The sequence below is a fragment of the Aquila chrysaetos genome, chromosome 6 (genome assembly GCF_900496995.4).
Source record: "Aquila chrysaetos chrysaetos chromosome 6, bAquChr1.4, whole genome shotgun sequence".
Classification (NCBI taxonomy): Eukaryota; Metazoa; Chordata; class Aves; order Accipitriformes; family Accipitridae; genus Aquila; species Aquila chrysaetos.
In genome coordinates this window covers 43,042,619-43,057,813 of record NC_044009.1, presented here as the reverse complement: position 1 = coordinate 43,057,813, position 15,195 = coordinate 43,042,619, and the positions used below count along the sequence as shown (strand labels likewise).

The following is a 15,195-nucleotide window of genomic DNA, read 5'->3' as shown; positions in this document are numbered from 1 at the left end:
TGCCCTACGAGCGTCGACTGAGACCCCTGGAGGGGGAATGGGGAACTCGGTGCCTTCTCCAAAATCGACGGGGATGAGGACCTGCGTGGGGAAGGCGGGGGAGCCCGGCACTTGTCGCGGTGGGGGGACCTTCCTGCCCGTCGGCAGCGCCGAGGGTTTCTGCGGGGTGGGTAAGGTGGTGGAGTTTGGGGGGGGGGCGGGATACAAGCTGGGCCCTTAGGGGCGGTGGGAAACATCTTGAGGTCCCACCTGTCCCGCCAGACAGACGCATAATGGCTTAAATTCTTCCGATAGGTGAGGAGAACGCCAGGGAAAGGTTATGAGCGCGTTTGCAGAGCCCAATTCAGCTGATAAATCATGGACTCTATCACAGTTCTTAATACGGGACATCAAGTAAAAGTTATCTGCAAGGAAGGACAAAATGGAGTGTGGTTCCTTTTCCCTTACGTGGTCTAGTCATGCATAACGCCCTACAAATTACCACATTTTACCTCTCAGCCCTCCGCTACACCCCGTCTCCTCTTCAAAGCAGCCTTCTCTCTCGTTTTTGAGCCAAAGAGCTGCATTTGCTACCTTCCCTGAGCTTGCACTCCTGCTTCCCCTCGTCCTGCCGTGCCCAGGCTCCCTTCCCTGCCAGGGAGCCGTAGGCTCGGCAGTGACCACGTCTGCTGCCCTCGCACCGGAGCTTGGCTCAGTGGGTTTCTGGCTCCGTGTGACGAGGAGGCCTGACCCCGTGATTCATAGGAGGAGGCTGGCTGCCAGCGTTTCAGAAGCCGGTGGGTGTTTTTGGAGGTACACATATGTTCAGCTCGCCTGCTGTCAGCTTTGTCGGCTCAGCTATTTGGTGCGTCCTCTCACGTGTTTGGGGACATAACAAAAAAACTAGGGCAAAATTCTGCAAAATAATATCTTGAGAAGATGACAGGTTCCTGAAAAGGAAAGTGTAGCTGGGACCCTGGGCACGTGTGAAGCCTGATGGGGAGCTCTGCAAGAAGAGGCATTACCCACGTGCACAGTTTGAGAACAGCCAAGGCACAGGAGCCTTTCTCCAGTTCCAGGTACATTTCCTCCAGTCTCCTGCTTGTTCACCATGATTTGCTCTTTCCCTGGCTGTATAGGTCCTCTGTGCCTCTGTATAGATCTCTTCTCCCTTTTGCTTATTCCCCACCTCCATGAAGATCTACTTTGGAGGTGAGGAGGAGCCATCATCCTCCTTGCCCTGTTCAGCCCCCCGAGACTTCTCTGCTTGTTGCAAGCTTTTCTGTCCTGGTGAGTCCCCGGGCCCCAAGGGGAGGGCACGCTCACTGAAGCACTGGCTTCTGCAACTAATGTATGCAACAGAAGATGTCCCTAGTCTATATAGTACGTAAGTATTGCAAACTGTAATGGTTTCATCTAAATTAATGCGGCAGCTTTTAATTACAAAGGGCAACTGTATCATTTTGGCAGCCTCTGGACTGACGGATTTAGGTGCCCTCCACATTTAGGTTGCACTGACCATTTGGTCGGCGCACAGAAGCTGGCAGGGGTGAGACTGGCAGGGGATGAGCGGGCAGATGGATACAGCAGCACTTGCGAAGAGCAGAGAGGGCAGCCTGGGACTGCGAGTGCATGCATTAGCTTATACATCTGTGACACTAATTGGCTGTGGAAGAAGATAACTTGTGCTGCTGCTGAACTGTCCTCTGGATTTGTGCAGTCACTGCTCCGTGGAGATGGGTAGGAGAGCGTTCACGCACAAAGGACTGTTCCAGGCAGTCTGCAGGCACTTTTACATGGCAGTTCAGATGTCAAAGCTATCTCATGGCAGTGTTGTGTGGGGACGCGGAATGGCCCCAAGAAATGGGTCCTTTGTCAGATTCCAGAGCCCTGGAGCCAGATAGCACACACCGGCAGATGCTGATGGCTGTTGTTTTATCAGGCAAGGAGAAGGATCTGTTCTTTCCCACAAAGGCACAGTGTTTGTTTTTCACATAAGCCCACGAGCACTACCTCTCAAGTGTGAGTCATTAGCACATAACAGACATAAAAGGTCAGTCTGCTTAATAGGGAGGATGAAGACAACCCTCTCAAGGCCACCCCTACCCAAGCTCACCTGATCTTCCGCACCTAATGGGTCATGCACCTGTCAGCAGCTGGAGATTACACAGCCGGGTGGTTTTCCTCTGCCTAGCAGCTGCTGCAAACAGAAAAACCTCACTGTCAGTGCTGCAAAGCCAGGGCAGCCAACGGGCGTTTTTTTCTAAGCCAGGTGTGGCTCTTTCTATGGTGGCAATGCAGTCTTTGAACGCCCTGAAAAATGTGACTGAGAAATGCCAAACTTGGCAGGCACCAGGCAGGGGATGGGCAGGGAGGAGAGGTGGGGCTGGGTGCTCTCTAGAGAGGGACTTGCAGGCAAGGTAAGGGGCAGCATGCTCTGCCCTATGGTATAGATATAGCCATTGTGTGCTTTGCTTCCTTGGCCACCGCTTGGTGATGTTTGGGCACCCTATAGTATTGGGTGCGTAGGGTAAACCAGGTGAGTATGGGGTAGGGCCAGTCCTCTGTTCTCCTTCCCTGGGCGAGCCAGAGCTGGGCCTGGAAGGACACTCTGCCCAGTTCTTGCTGCCAGCTCACAGCCTTATCATGCTCCATCTTAAAATTGGTCAGGTTTTTTGCCCCCTCTTCTACTGAGAAGCTGTTTGAGACAGTTACTCCTCTCACGGTGGGAGCCCCTCTCCCCATTTCATACCCAACTTATGCCCATCTGCTCTAGCACAAGCGCTGTCTATAAATGTAGAGTGATTCTTGCCCCTGGTGCTTATTTTCCCCCTCTGCCCGCCTTAAACCCCAAATATATTTACAGAGAGGAATCAGATCCCTTCTCACCATTCATTTTGCCAAGCTCAGCAAGACATGCTCTCTTACCTCCTCTTTTCTTTTCCTATGATTATCCGGATGGCACTTCTCTGTACCTGTTCCAGCATGAATTCAGGCTTTCTGAACACCAATAACCAGAATAATCCCTTAAAATCTCAGCAGAGTTTTACCTGGTGCCTTGCATATATTTACTTATTGTTCCTGGAAATACATGGTTTTCTACATGTAAGACTGCATTTACCTTTTTAATAACTACATCAGGCACGTGGCTCTTCCTTTTCTGTTGTTCATAGCGGATAAATTTTAATTTACAGCAGAAATTTTATCAATCTCCCAGTGCATGTCCCTGCATTTTATGCTGTTACATTTCATCCCATGTCTGTTACTAGGGCATAACAATCATATAATTCTTCCTGAAGGATTTCCTCTCTATTGAAAATGTCTCCCAACTTTGTCAATAGCAAATTTCATTACCCCACTTGTCATTTTTTGCACCAAGCTAACTAATGAAATTATTCAGGAAGACTGATTCCTCCAGTCCTATAATTTTGCTATCAGCCTCATCAGTTTTCACCCCCATTACTATTCCTTCAGCATTTTATAGTGTTTATGTTAATCCTCATCTTCTCGAATTTAACTAATAATTATCTAGGTAATACAAAATCAAATGCTTTACCAAAGTCCAGGTTGATAAGATTTATTAGTTTTCCTTTGTCTGCAAATGCAATTATCTTATTAAAGAAAGATACTGGGTTAGTCTACATATAACATGCCTAGCTTGTACTCTAACCCATTTTCTGCTTTCCTCCACACGTCTTTTGTTACTCATGGCTAACATTTGCTCTAAAAAGCCTACAGATCTCAGTGATGGAGATTATTCAGTCTTCAGAAGCGAAGGGTAAAGAGCTCTTGAGTTCTGTGGCTGTGTTGCATGCAGTAATTTCCATATCCATGCCCTTTAGCCCATTAAGTGTGCTGCCTCTGCTCTCTGGGGTTACATTTTCTTCCTTATGGAAACTGAAGCAATATATTCCTTTAGCTTTTAGGTATCTGCCCTGCTGTTATTGTTGGTGATACTTTCCTTTGTTTCCTTTGTAATCATGCAGCTAAAACCCTTTTATTCTTCTTTTCCTTCCCTGTGCAGGTCTGATTTTTTTTTTTTTTTTAATTTTGAGCTGTACCTTTAATTTTGGATGTTCGAAGGATAGTTTTCTCTGCATATCACTCCCTTCTCGTTTTTTCACTAGGTTTTCTACGTATTCCTAAGATGTCCTGCACTGTCTGCATCACAGTCCACATTCTGTGTGGGCATATGGAGCTACGGGAAATATTCTGCCTTATTTTGTCTGATCTCTTTGGAGAGAAGTAAGATTCAGGGAGCCTCTTCTGTCTTGTGACTACTTGAAAGCGAAGCAGAATATGAATTTTGCACTCCCTGGGGCGGTGACCAGACAGCATCGCTCCTCGGCATCTCTACGAATGCAGGCTTCAGAGTTTAGGGAAAGAGGAGCTGAAAATCAAGCTTTTTTTTTGCCAAACCTCCTGTGCTGATGTCAGCAGGGCTCAAACATTTAGTTTTCTCACCTGTGGAGCCATGGGTAGAGTTAAGGTTGGGGTAGGTCTGGAGTTTAGAACAAGGGTTTCCAAGTTCAGCCTGGGTGTGTGAGAGAATCCTGCCTGTTGTGAGTGTCGACAGGAACCTTCCCCTGGCCGAGGTCTGCAGACCATTAAAAACCTACTATTTCAATTCTACCCAAACTGCAAGCGCCACACCTGACCCTGACCCTTACGCTAGACAGCCTGGTGGACGACGGCATTAGCATCAAAATTACTCATGTATCATGGGCCTCTTCATTTTCCACTGGAAGATTTTTGCACATAAGCTTTCCCTGAATTATATTCTAAATGGAAGATTTGCATGGTTTTAAATGTATATATATGAACACTAAATTATTGTATGCTTAAATACTTTTAATTATAGGTAGTAAATAATAACCATTTATACTGAGGTAGCATGTAATATCTCAAAGCACCTCTTCCAGGACATTAGGTACAAATAAATAGTGTCAGTTTATGTCCCTAAGAGCTGACAGTCCAAATTACTTACAGCTTTACAGCTTCCACATGGATTTCTTGCAGTCTGCTTTTACTGACTCAAGGGATCTAGAAAACAAATCAACAGTGAAGTTCTTACTCATTTTATTTAGCTGAGTTCTTTGCTGCAGGTTCTGATCGGATTATACAGGAAGAACTTTTTTTTCACACTTAAATTAGTTCTCCAAAAAGCCAGAAAATGAGACTGGATTTTAGCCCTATAGAAATCTACGTAATTCCAAGTAATTTAAGGAATTCAAGCAGAACAGACTGAGAGGCCAATTGTAAACCATCTGCACTCTTTAGGGCTTTCTGTAATCCAACGGAGAAGGTTTTCAGGAGGACTATAGCAGAACTGAAAAACGCATTTGCCGAAAGAAAAAACCTTACTGGTAACTTAGAGTTAATTTTCCATAAAATAGATGTCAAACCTCAGGCAACAGACCTACAAAGACTTTGCAGAATCCAAATATACCTACTCTGTAGGCAGTACACGCTGCAATGAGAAGGAAGGATGTCATTTGGAAATTATGAAGTGGATGCAGACTTGGTTAGGGTGTGCAGATACAAGTAGGAGATCTGGTAATGAGAATAGCTCGGTATCAGTATCAAACAAGCAGAGTTTATACAGAAACATAGCAATCAAATTATGAAGGACAGGTTTGCCTGCAAAAATTACCAAGTGCTTTGGCTTGGTTTCCAAACTGATCTTGCTATCATGATACACCTGGAAATGGCATTTGACTGAGATAACAAACAGCTAAACGTGATAATGGGGATCTACAGCAGATGGAGAAATACTCATGTTGCCATAGAAACCATGCAGAAAAAGTGTGTAGGAGTAAAGCATGGCGCAGAAAAGCTTCTAGGAGAAGGGTCTAGTGACTGAAGAACTGAATGCATTCAGCAGCTGTTAAGGTTAGTCCAGACATTAATAAAAACACATTAGCTCTTCAGGAAACTGAGAATCATGGAGGAAAGGAGTCCTAACAGTGAGCTGCAGAACAGCTGAAGGCAGCAATGCCATGTTGTGCCATAGAGTAGGGCAGAAAAAGTCTTTAGAGAAAGGCTGGAGATGGCCGTGAGACGGACGAAAAAGCTGGGAAGCTCTTCAACCACAACCACAGCACGTGCTCCCCTCGTGTCTGCTGAGCACGCGCCGGACCCAGGCTGGTGGTAAGGGGATGCGCTTTCCTAGGCCTCCTCTGCTCTCCCTGCAGCAAGTCCATAAGTGCTCGAGAGGTGACCCTGCCCCACTCCTTCGGTACCTGCTCACTTTCCCCACGCAGAGAACCTGTTGGGTGGTCCCACAGCGCTACAGGGCTGACGCCTCAGTGACGGACTCACATGTGGCTACATTTAGTGAAGAAGTCAGGCCCGAGGCAGACAAACATGTGTTTTTGAATTCCCCACACAAAGGGCTTGAGTAGGGGGCTATCTGGAGGAAGATTCTGTTTCACTTTCTGTTGGGGCGAGTAACATGGCAGGAAAGATCCCCTAGAGCTCAGGGAGCAGAGTCACCCAGGGGCTGTTGAGGCAAGGCAGAAGGCGAGTCCTCCCATGGTGCAGAAGGACCAGACAGAGGTGATGGGCTCCAGCCATCTCCCTTTGTGCTAGAACAGCTTGCACTCTGCCACAGTGGGCGGTGAGGCAATACCCTGAGGTCTCTGCCTGCTCACGAGTTGGAGAGAAAAGGGCAAGGAGGTGTCCCTGTGTGACTTGAGCAAGCAGAGGGTTGGCTCTCGGCGAAGACCCGGGACACACATCCAGCTGTCAGCAGCAGCTCCAGCAGACTGCCAGATTAAAACCATGTGTGCTGGGCAGCTATGCAAAGGCAGGCAAAGGGAATGAGACAAAGTGCTGATTGGTGTTGTGGCTACGGAAATGTCTCAAACTCTGGTCATAACATGGTTATCTCCTGTTGCTGCTGGTCAGCTGCCTCTCTAGGACAAGCTTTAGTCTGTGTGGGGACTTGGAAGTCCCTGCCAAGACTGGGTGTAAGTGCTTTAACTGTTCCCAGGTGGTGGGGCTGGGTGGTGGGCAGAACCGTAGTGTCTCGAGGTCTAAAAGATGAAAGGCAACGTGAAGTGTGCTCATCGCAATATGCCGGTGTGGAGAGGGATGGGGCTGCCATGGTCTTTGCTCTCGTGTGATGACTGCAGAGCAGCGTCGCTTCTGTTACTTTTGCAGCCCCATGGCTGCATGATGAGGATGACAGCTCCAGGCTGTGGCAAGCCTCTGTCCACAGAGAAGCATTAAAGAAAAATAGCCGTACACAGGCAGCAACTCCAAAGAAGCCGCTCCAGAGGCAGATGCAAAGTCCTTCAGTGATGTTCTTCACTGAGCTCCCAGGGCACGGTCCTTTCCTCAGAGGGTGCCTCACAAAGGGGAAGCTACTGGGATCACACTCCCGGCTTCCAGCCAGACCGAGCCTTTGCTGCTGCCCCAATTTACATTTCCACGTCTGGATCGTGTTGGGGTGATGTAACGCTGGATCCTGGAGCATGATTCAATGCAAAGTCACACCGAGTGCAACTGGAAATGGTGCCAAATGTGAGTGTAAAGGGTGCGAATGGGTTGTGGACTGGGAAGGAAACTTTGTAGGCAACATGAGCTGCTGCCGTCTGTGAGTCTGGTGCTTTCAGCTGGACCTGCATTACGGCAGAATACGATGCGCAGGGATTGATAGAGAGGAGCAAGGACGTTAGGAGACAACTGACAGTGACTGAAAAGCCCAAATGAAAAAAGCTTTTGAGTCATTAAGACTACAGAAGGACTGATGAATAACCATTAAAAGCAAGCACCAGAGATCCTACATCTCAAACAGAGCAGTGTTTCTTGTGCATGTTAAGTTACAGCAAAGCCACAGACCCAGTAAGTCAGTGATACCTGTAAAGCTCCAAAATCAAGGCGTTCTGTCAAATGATCGCTACAGTGTAAAATCCTCTGGAGGCTGAAATAATTTGTATTACATTTACCTGACCTTACTGGCCATTTTCACCTACAGTCAGGAGAATACAGCTGTACGCTCAGCATGTTGAAGGAGAAAGGCTGTTCTTTTAACCAAATTTCCTTTCTTGTTCTTGTGTCACAGCATCTACAGTTTTAGTAGGCAGGTATCTTTTATTCTTGGTAAGAATAGGAAGTTAGTTCATGTTCATTATCTAGAAGAGCCCAGAAAACATTGTATGTTTCCCAGACTATTAATAAACTCAATTATCAGTTGGCTTGAGAAAGAATGTAACCCTAAGAAACACCGACTGTACAACTAATAAATGCAGATGTGAAGCGCTATCAGCAACGTTACTTTTCTGGTCATTTTCTCATTAGCCAGCAGCTCCTCCAGTTCAGCAATGCTTATGAAAAATGGCACTCCTCGTGTGACAAATGCAGGCTGCACTTCTGGCTTTCCTTTCCCAGGGTTGTTGTCATTCCTCCGCATGCCTGTAGAGGATGTAGTTCCCTTGGCAGAGAGGAGCAGTAATTGCTTATCTTCCGTGGACCAGCTACCACAGGAGGACAGAGATTTAAAACTATGTTAAACTCGGCCTCTTCCAAAACCACATATTAAGTCAGGAAAAAAAAATCCTGTCTGACCGACGAGGCAGTGGTAGGAAACTTGCATCATCATTTCTCTTAAAAAAAAAAAATAATTTTTTGGGGGCACACAGGTGATGAAAAATATGCTGGATTTTAGAGCTTTACTGTTTGAACATGGATAGATCTTGCTGCTCTGAAGAAATGATACTGATCTGAAGAGATGCAGACTATAACCTTTGGAAGAAATCACCAAGTGTGGTGCATGGTTTTGATCAGATCCTGGGCAGTTTCCTAAGATTAACAGAATAACAAATTATGGCAAATTTGGCAAATCTACTTAAACACGAGTTATAATAAAATACGATCCACTTCAGCTTGTAGCCATAATCGGGCCTACAGGGATTCGATGTGACAAAAATGAATAAATGTATGTTATCCCATTCACGCTTTCCTCCTCCAGATCTGCAGCTCTTCCTCATTTCTTCCTCCAGACCTAGAAATCACAGCAAGAGGCACGGCTCAGGCAGGCTGCAGGTAGGGCACTGCTGTGGGATCTCAGCACTCACCCTCAGCCGTGCTTGCAAGGGCCAGGTTGGGGTTTTGGTCATTTTGAGCCACTAAATTATAACCAGGGAAGGAGACTGAGAGCAGTGAACCTGAACACAAGTTATAATTAGTGGCAACTGTATACTAAAGATAAAAGGCAGCTTGAACTGTAAATCCATAACAAATGCGGTTAAGCTGCTAGCCTTTCTATGCTATTAAGCATTTTCTCAATGCCATCTTATGACAGCCTCTGGTACTGCGGGTGCAACACCTTTTTTTTTAAGAGGAAAAAAGCAAATGCATGGGGGAAGCAAATCTGAGTTTACTACCCTGTGCTCAGGGACCAGATGCTGAGGGGCCGCAGAAACATGCACTAAGGATCACTGGCCTGTCTTGGGTGTTGGAGAAGTTCTAGGTGGAGGAACATCCTACCAACCACCTGTGATGGTTACAAAAGGTCTAGCCCAGGTGAAGCTATGTCTCTGCTGGGACCGGTTGTCCTCAAGCAGGGGGGAAATAAAACACACAAGTGGAATTCTTGCCCGAGTTGCTTTTACTTCAAATTTTCCCTGGAAAATTTCAGTGGTGTTGGCATGCATTATGATATCATGCAATTATATTATATTTTCAATTAAAATGTCAAGTGATCGGCAGCGGAGGAATGTGTTTGGAGGGCAAGAGGAGTGCAGTTCTGGCCAAAATTTTCTTCAATGGACAACGTGACTGCTGATCTGTTCTCTTGTGGTTCCACAGGAGAAAAATGCAGCTGAAAAAGCCCTTTTTTTCCCCTGCAGTGATGAGCATGCTTCTAAAAAAGCAGAAGTGGGGGATTTTATGCCTGTGCAGTGGTAATGTAGTACATCTCTGCAAGAGGGATTATAGGTGTAGGTGCAACAGGCAGTTCTTGCCTGGGGTCTGTTAGCTGAGATTACGTGCGTGTGCGCTTGGCAAGGAGGGATGTGCTAATTTAGAGCCAGATTAAAGCTTATAAATATATTTTAAAGACATGATGCTCATAACGTGCTATCCTCATTTGATGGCCAAAGGCAAAGACAATTTGAATGTCACTGGGGAAGTGGGAATGTGCTGGTAGGCGATGGGAAAGCCGGGGCAGCCTTCATGGGGTAGAAAGCTGCTAGCGGGGGGGGGGGGGGGTGGGGTGGTCTGGGTAAATAAAGTATTCTTCTGAAATATGTTCTCCTTTACATTTTTGCTTCTACGTAGAGTCTCACAAAGGGAACTTAGCATCTTTTGTGTAACGGTTGACTACAATATTATGGGCGTATAATAGAAGAGCTGGAGAGTGGAGGAGGGAGTTTGGATGAAATGCGGAGCGGAACCGCAACGTTGCTAACCACGGCCGTGTCTGATTCTGCCCTCCTCTTCTTCATCAGTCGATTGATTAATCATCATCATGGATTAACCGTCACGGAATTGTCAAGGCTCCCCTGCCCCAATTTTAAGAATAACGCAGCCGCAGTCAATTAAGTTTCGGTTGTCCAAACGCCACGCCTGCCCTGCAAGATGATGCACCACCAAACCAGTTTCTCCCAGTTAGCCCTGCTGTCATTCCGTGAAGGAAAAAACCTGCTTAGCTGTTGCCCACATGGAGTAATGGGAGGAAAAATAGGAGGGAAAACGTACTTCCTCTGGAGGCCAGGACGTGGGGTGGCTTTGCTTGGTGAACGAACTGCTGAACTGGGCCCTGTTTCACGGCTCGCTCTGACACGACTCTGCAAGATCCCAGCCAAGGGCCTTCATGTCCCTGCTCGTAACAACCTGTGTAGGACACGGCTTGGATCCCTCACTCTCCTCAGCCCTCCCTCCTTCTTTGGGGGGGGTGGGTGGAGGGGGAGAATGCTCGTAGCCACGAGTTGACGATCATTTTGAAGGCTCGCTGCGGCTTTAAGCGCGGCAGCGGCTGCCAGCGGCCTCGCCCGGGCTCCGCTGCCCGCGCTAAAGATGGCGGCGGCGCTGACCCGGAAGAGGCGGCCGGGCCGGGCGGCGGGGTGAGGGAGCGGGAGGGCGGGTTTCCCCAGCCCGCCGCGGCCGTGCGGGGAGCCGAGCCCAGCCGAGCGGGGCGCGGGGGTGCCGGCAGCCGCCGCCATCGCAGCCCGCATGGGGCGGGCGCGGCCGGGCCCCGGCGCGGCCTGAGCGGGGCCGGCGGGCCGCTGGGGCGGGCTCCCTCCCTCCCCGGCAAGGCGGCCCGCCCTGGGCCGGGGGCGCCCCTGAGGGGGCGGGCAGCCGCGGCGCCATGCAGTGCGCCGACCCCGCGGCGGCCATGAAGGGGCCGGAGGGCGAGGGCAAGCCGGAGCAGCAGCAGCAGCCGCCGCCGCCGCCGCCGGCGGCGGGACAGAGCGGCGGCAAGAGCGGCGGCGGCCGCGGCGCCAAGGGCTGGCAGTACAGGTGGGCGCGGCGGGCCGGGCCGGGGCCGGCGGGGCGGGCTGAGGTGGGCTGAGGTGAGGTGAGGGGCTGCGGGCCCGGGAGCCGCCGCGGCTGCGGAGCCCGGCTGGAAGCGCCCGTGCCCCCGCTTCGCAGGGCTGCCCACCCCCTTTCTGCCCCGGGCGTGGGCCCTGGGCGCGGTTGCCCCGACTTGAGACGCCCTCGGCAGGCAGAGCCGCCGCGGGGTACCGGGGGCACAGGGACGGGGACATCTCCTCCGGCCCCGGCCGCTCGCTCTCCCCTTTCCGTGCCCTCTCGTCTCGTCGCGGCGGGGCGGGCTGGCTGTCAGTCGGCTCCGGTTTTTCGTGTGCCTGTGTGTTAGCACAAAGCCCCGCGTCTGGGCTGCGGATGCTGCCGGGGCTTGTGCCTTTGCTCCTTCCTCTCGGTTCTTATTTTTTGCCTCGCACGATGCGCAGACCGGTTTAAAGTTGCTGAAGGCGCTCCATCGCTTTCCAGCCTTTCCAAAAAGCGAAACTTTGTGCCAAATTTTAGCTCCGTGTGGCTTCTTTAAGAACTTAATGGCAGTCTTTTTTTTATTTTATTGATGCTTCCTATTTGCTGCTGATGGCGAAACTCAGAGTATGCACGGAGTTTCTCTCTTATCAGACTTATTTTAAGAACGGCTGTGCTTAGCATAAATCGGGGTGATTACTCAGATATAGCAAATACAGCAGAAGAGAGCAGAGAAAGCAGGAGAAGCTGAGCACGTGGCATTAGTTTGAAATGGATTCAAACTAAAATGCTTCCTTTGGATGACTTGCTTGTGCATTTGAGGGATTTGGGGGTTTTCATGTACTTTTTTCTGGTGTGCTTCCTGGTTGAAAAAGTTTCCACTCACACGCTGGTAGTGAGCCCTCTAAGGCATTGCTTGAGAGATTTCCGAATCTCTGCTTTTAGGTCTCCTGTCCTTGACTAGAGTTCTGCTGTGTTGCTGTTGAAAATACTGCTGTTATGCGAAGTTTGCACACTTCTCCTTCAAATGGAGACTCTCCAAAGCCGTCATCTGCCAGCCCAGATGGACTGGCTTTCAGTTTCCTGCGTGCGGAGACAGCAAAACCAGAGTGTGGTACATCTGTGTGCGCCGCGCGGGATGGAGGGCCATCAGATGGCTTAGAAAAATGAGCACCCAGGCTGTGCAGGCACTGAGTGCCTGATGATTTTAATAGGGAGCGAACAGCTCGGTCATCGCTGAGAATCTGGGTCATAAGTAATTTACTTTTCTGGTGACTGGTGCCAGAAAGAAAAGTGATTTCAGGGCCAATATTTCAGGCTGTTAAATAGGGAAAGCTTCTTGTCAGATTCAGTTATTGGTTGTCTTATCTGCTGTTTCCAGTTGCTTCTAAACTTTTTTTTTTTAAACTATGGATTCAAGTGTAACTCTGAATTTTCTAATGAAAATTGCTATTACTGTGACCAAACACTTACTGTCCACATGTTTCACACATGAAACACAGGAGTTAGTTTATGCGATCAAAATGGAAGGACTTTATATTTTTATGTGGAATCAGAGGCAGTGGAAGCGGTGAGATGCCTGATTTCCCCGAACCCCTTTTTGTTATAGTGTGTTTGAGGTGGCGGTCACAGGTCAGTGCTATGCAGTGAAATTTCACTTTTTAAAATTATCCATCCAAATGTTTTGCTGCTTCTCTCAGTGCAGTGGCTTGTAGGGCAAAAGTTGAGCTGACTCTGAGTGATAGCCAATTCGGTGGCTTGACAGCTGTAACTGGGAACTGTCCACATTATTCCTTGCAGCTATCAATATCTGATTTAATTTGCTCTAATACTCTAGTGCAAATTATTCTTTTTTTTTTTTTTTTTCTTTCTAGATCATTGGTACAAGTGTAATGTACTAATTGTATTATTGTGGACACTTGAAGTGCTCACTGTTAATCTTTGCTCTATTGGGAATCAATTATTTACTCCTATGTTTGTCTCTGTAATTACGGACAAAATATCACCTTTGACCCCTGCCTCGCTAGGAAGTTCTCCTGGACAGGATGCTGTAGCTTAGTCTTCACTTTGCAGATTACTTTTATTCTAAAATGCATTTGACAAGAGAAGGATCCCTGTAATAATAAATCAGTGTCTAAAACATGGGGTTTAGAAATAGATTTGCTGGGAGCTTCTGGTGGAAATTTTGGTCTTCAACTTTTATAGCACAGAGTGTGACTGTTGTGTGGTCAGGCAGCTGGGCAGAAGTAGGGTCCTGAAGTACTCGCTCAGCATAGACTGCATCTGGTGCAGAAGTATAGCTCTATTTGGTGAAGCATCTTGTCAAAACAGCTGTAACATAGTTATTGTCAGACAGATGGAACAAGAGGTACTTGATACTTCAATGCTCCAAATGAGGAATTTTAACAATGGAAAAACAAAATATCTCCAGCGCTGCTGGAACCTGAAATAATGAAAACTGAATCTCTCAAAGAGGTGGAAAGTCACATATCCTTGGGGTAAAGTGCATGTCTAGAAAATAAAAAGTGAAACAGAAGGTCTAACTTTATGTTTTTATAGGGGCATAATGGGGAGCTTTTTAAATAGCTGTGATAGAGTTAGAGCAAACATTTATCATAGTGGAGAAGAAGAGACAACCAGAGGCTGCCAGACACTTTGATGATGCAGAGATGCAGCTGAACCTCTTTGCTGACTTTCTGCTTGTAGCCTGTGGACGGTGAGTTTAGACAGACGGTATAGCAGTGCTTCCTTTGAAATTTGTAAGGGCTCAGTTTCTTCAGGGGGCAGGAAGATACTTTTTTTGTACTTAAGAGAAGTTAAGAGTTCTTGAGCAACTGCTCTTCTAAGCATCTGACAGGAAATGATCTTGTTTACGTGTGAATATATGATCAGGGTCAGAGCGCGTCTGAGAGCAACCAACTCTCTGCTGCATTTTCCTGACTGGGGTCAAGAATAGTGTGAATGTTAACTTGCAATCAAGTAGATAAAGAGAGCCTGAGAGGCCGTGCTGCATGCTGAACTCTTTATTCCTATTTTCATTTAGAGAAACAGTTACCATGAGGTGAGACTTCTGAATAACTTCGAAGTATTAAAAGATTACTTGATAAAGTAATTTAAGATTATAATGTTTTCTAAACAGCTTCTTTATTTTCAGCAGTAATCAAGCTAGGAATATAAAGAATTATTTGCATTCAACAATTCTGTTTTTAGTCTTGACCATCTTCATTTGGGTTTTGCATTGCTCTAGGTTAAACGAACAGAGTAGCTTCAAAGCAGTGAGAGAAAGGAGACAGCTTTGGCAGGTACTTCTGTGACATGTGAATCATAGTCATTCAAGTAACACAAAAATTTCACAACCAGAAAGCAGAATTTGTGTCTATGAGCTAAATAGAGAGCTGGTCAGAGTATGTGCCAGAGAGGTAAAACAAATCATTTCAGCCTGGCTTGAGGGGCTTTCAGATAATTTCGAGAGAAATGGCTTGCAGTAACTAGTTCTCATTTATCTACAAAATTAAAAGTTCAAAGCACTGTGGTTGACTAGAGAAACAAGATTGTCTTTCCCAGTTGGAGACATGCTAATGTGTCGTCTTACATTTTTCTTAGTGGTTCTGCTCTCAAATACATAAATCAAGTCAGCTGCTATTAAAAGGATTCTCAGCATTTCTTCCCTTGCCGGTAGAAATACGTGTAAAATGTTCATGAATTTCCCAAGTGATTGCTGATTTTTAAGCTTGCAAGTTATATTTCAAAACCTATTTCCGT

General features: G+C 47.4%; 1 protein-coding gene and 1 long non-coding RNA gene across 3 annotated transcripts in view; both read left to right on the top strand.

Annotated features, from left to right (window-relative positions):
- The first annotated feature begins 6 nt into the window (after nt 1–6).
- Nucleotides 7–8,247, top strand: LOC115343406. The gene is made up of 3 exons (XR_003924115.2): nt 7–166; nt 295–1,058; nt 4,107–8,247. It is a non-coding gene; the product is annotated as an uncharacterized LOC115343406 (long non-coding RNA).
- A 2,742-nt stretch (nt 8,248–10,989) lies between these two features.
- OSBPL11 (oxysterol binding protein like 11) overlaps nt 10,990–15,195 on the top strand; it is a 45,190-nt gene continuing 40,984 nt past the window's right edge. The window contains exon 1 of one of the 2 annotated variants that reach the window (XM_041124041.1): nt 10,990–11,048. In XM_041124041.1, coding sequence (XP_040979975.1) covers nt 11,002–11,048 — 47 coding nt within the window. In that variant the 5' untranslated portion in view covers nt 10,990–11,001. The other variant, XM_030016665.2, reaches the window with a different exon arrangement.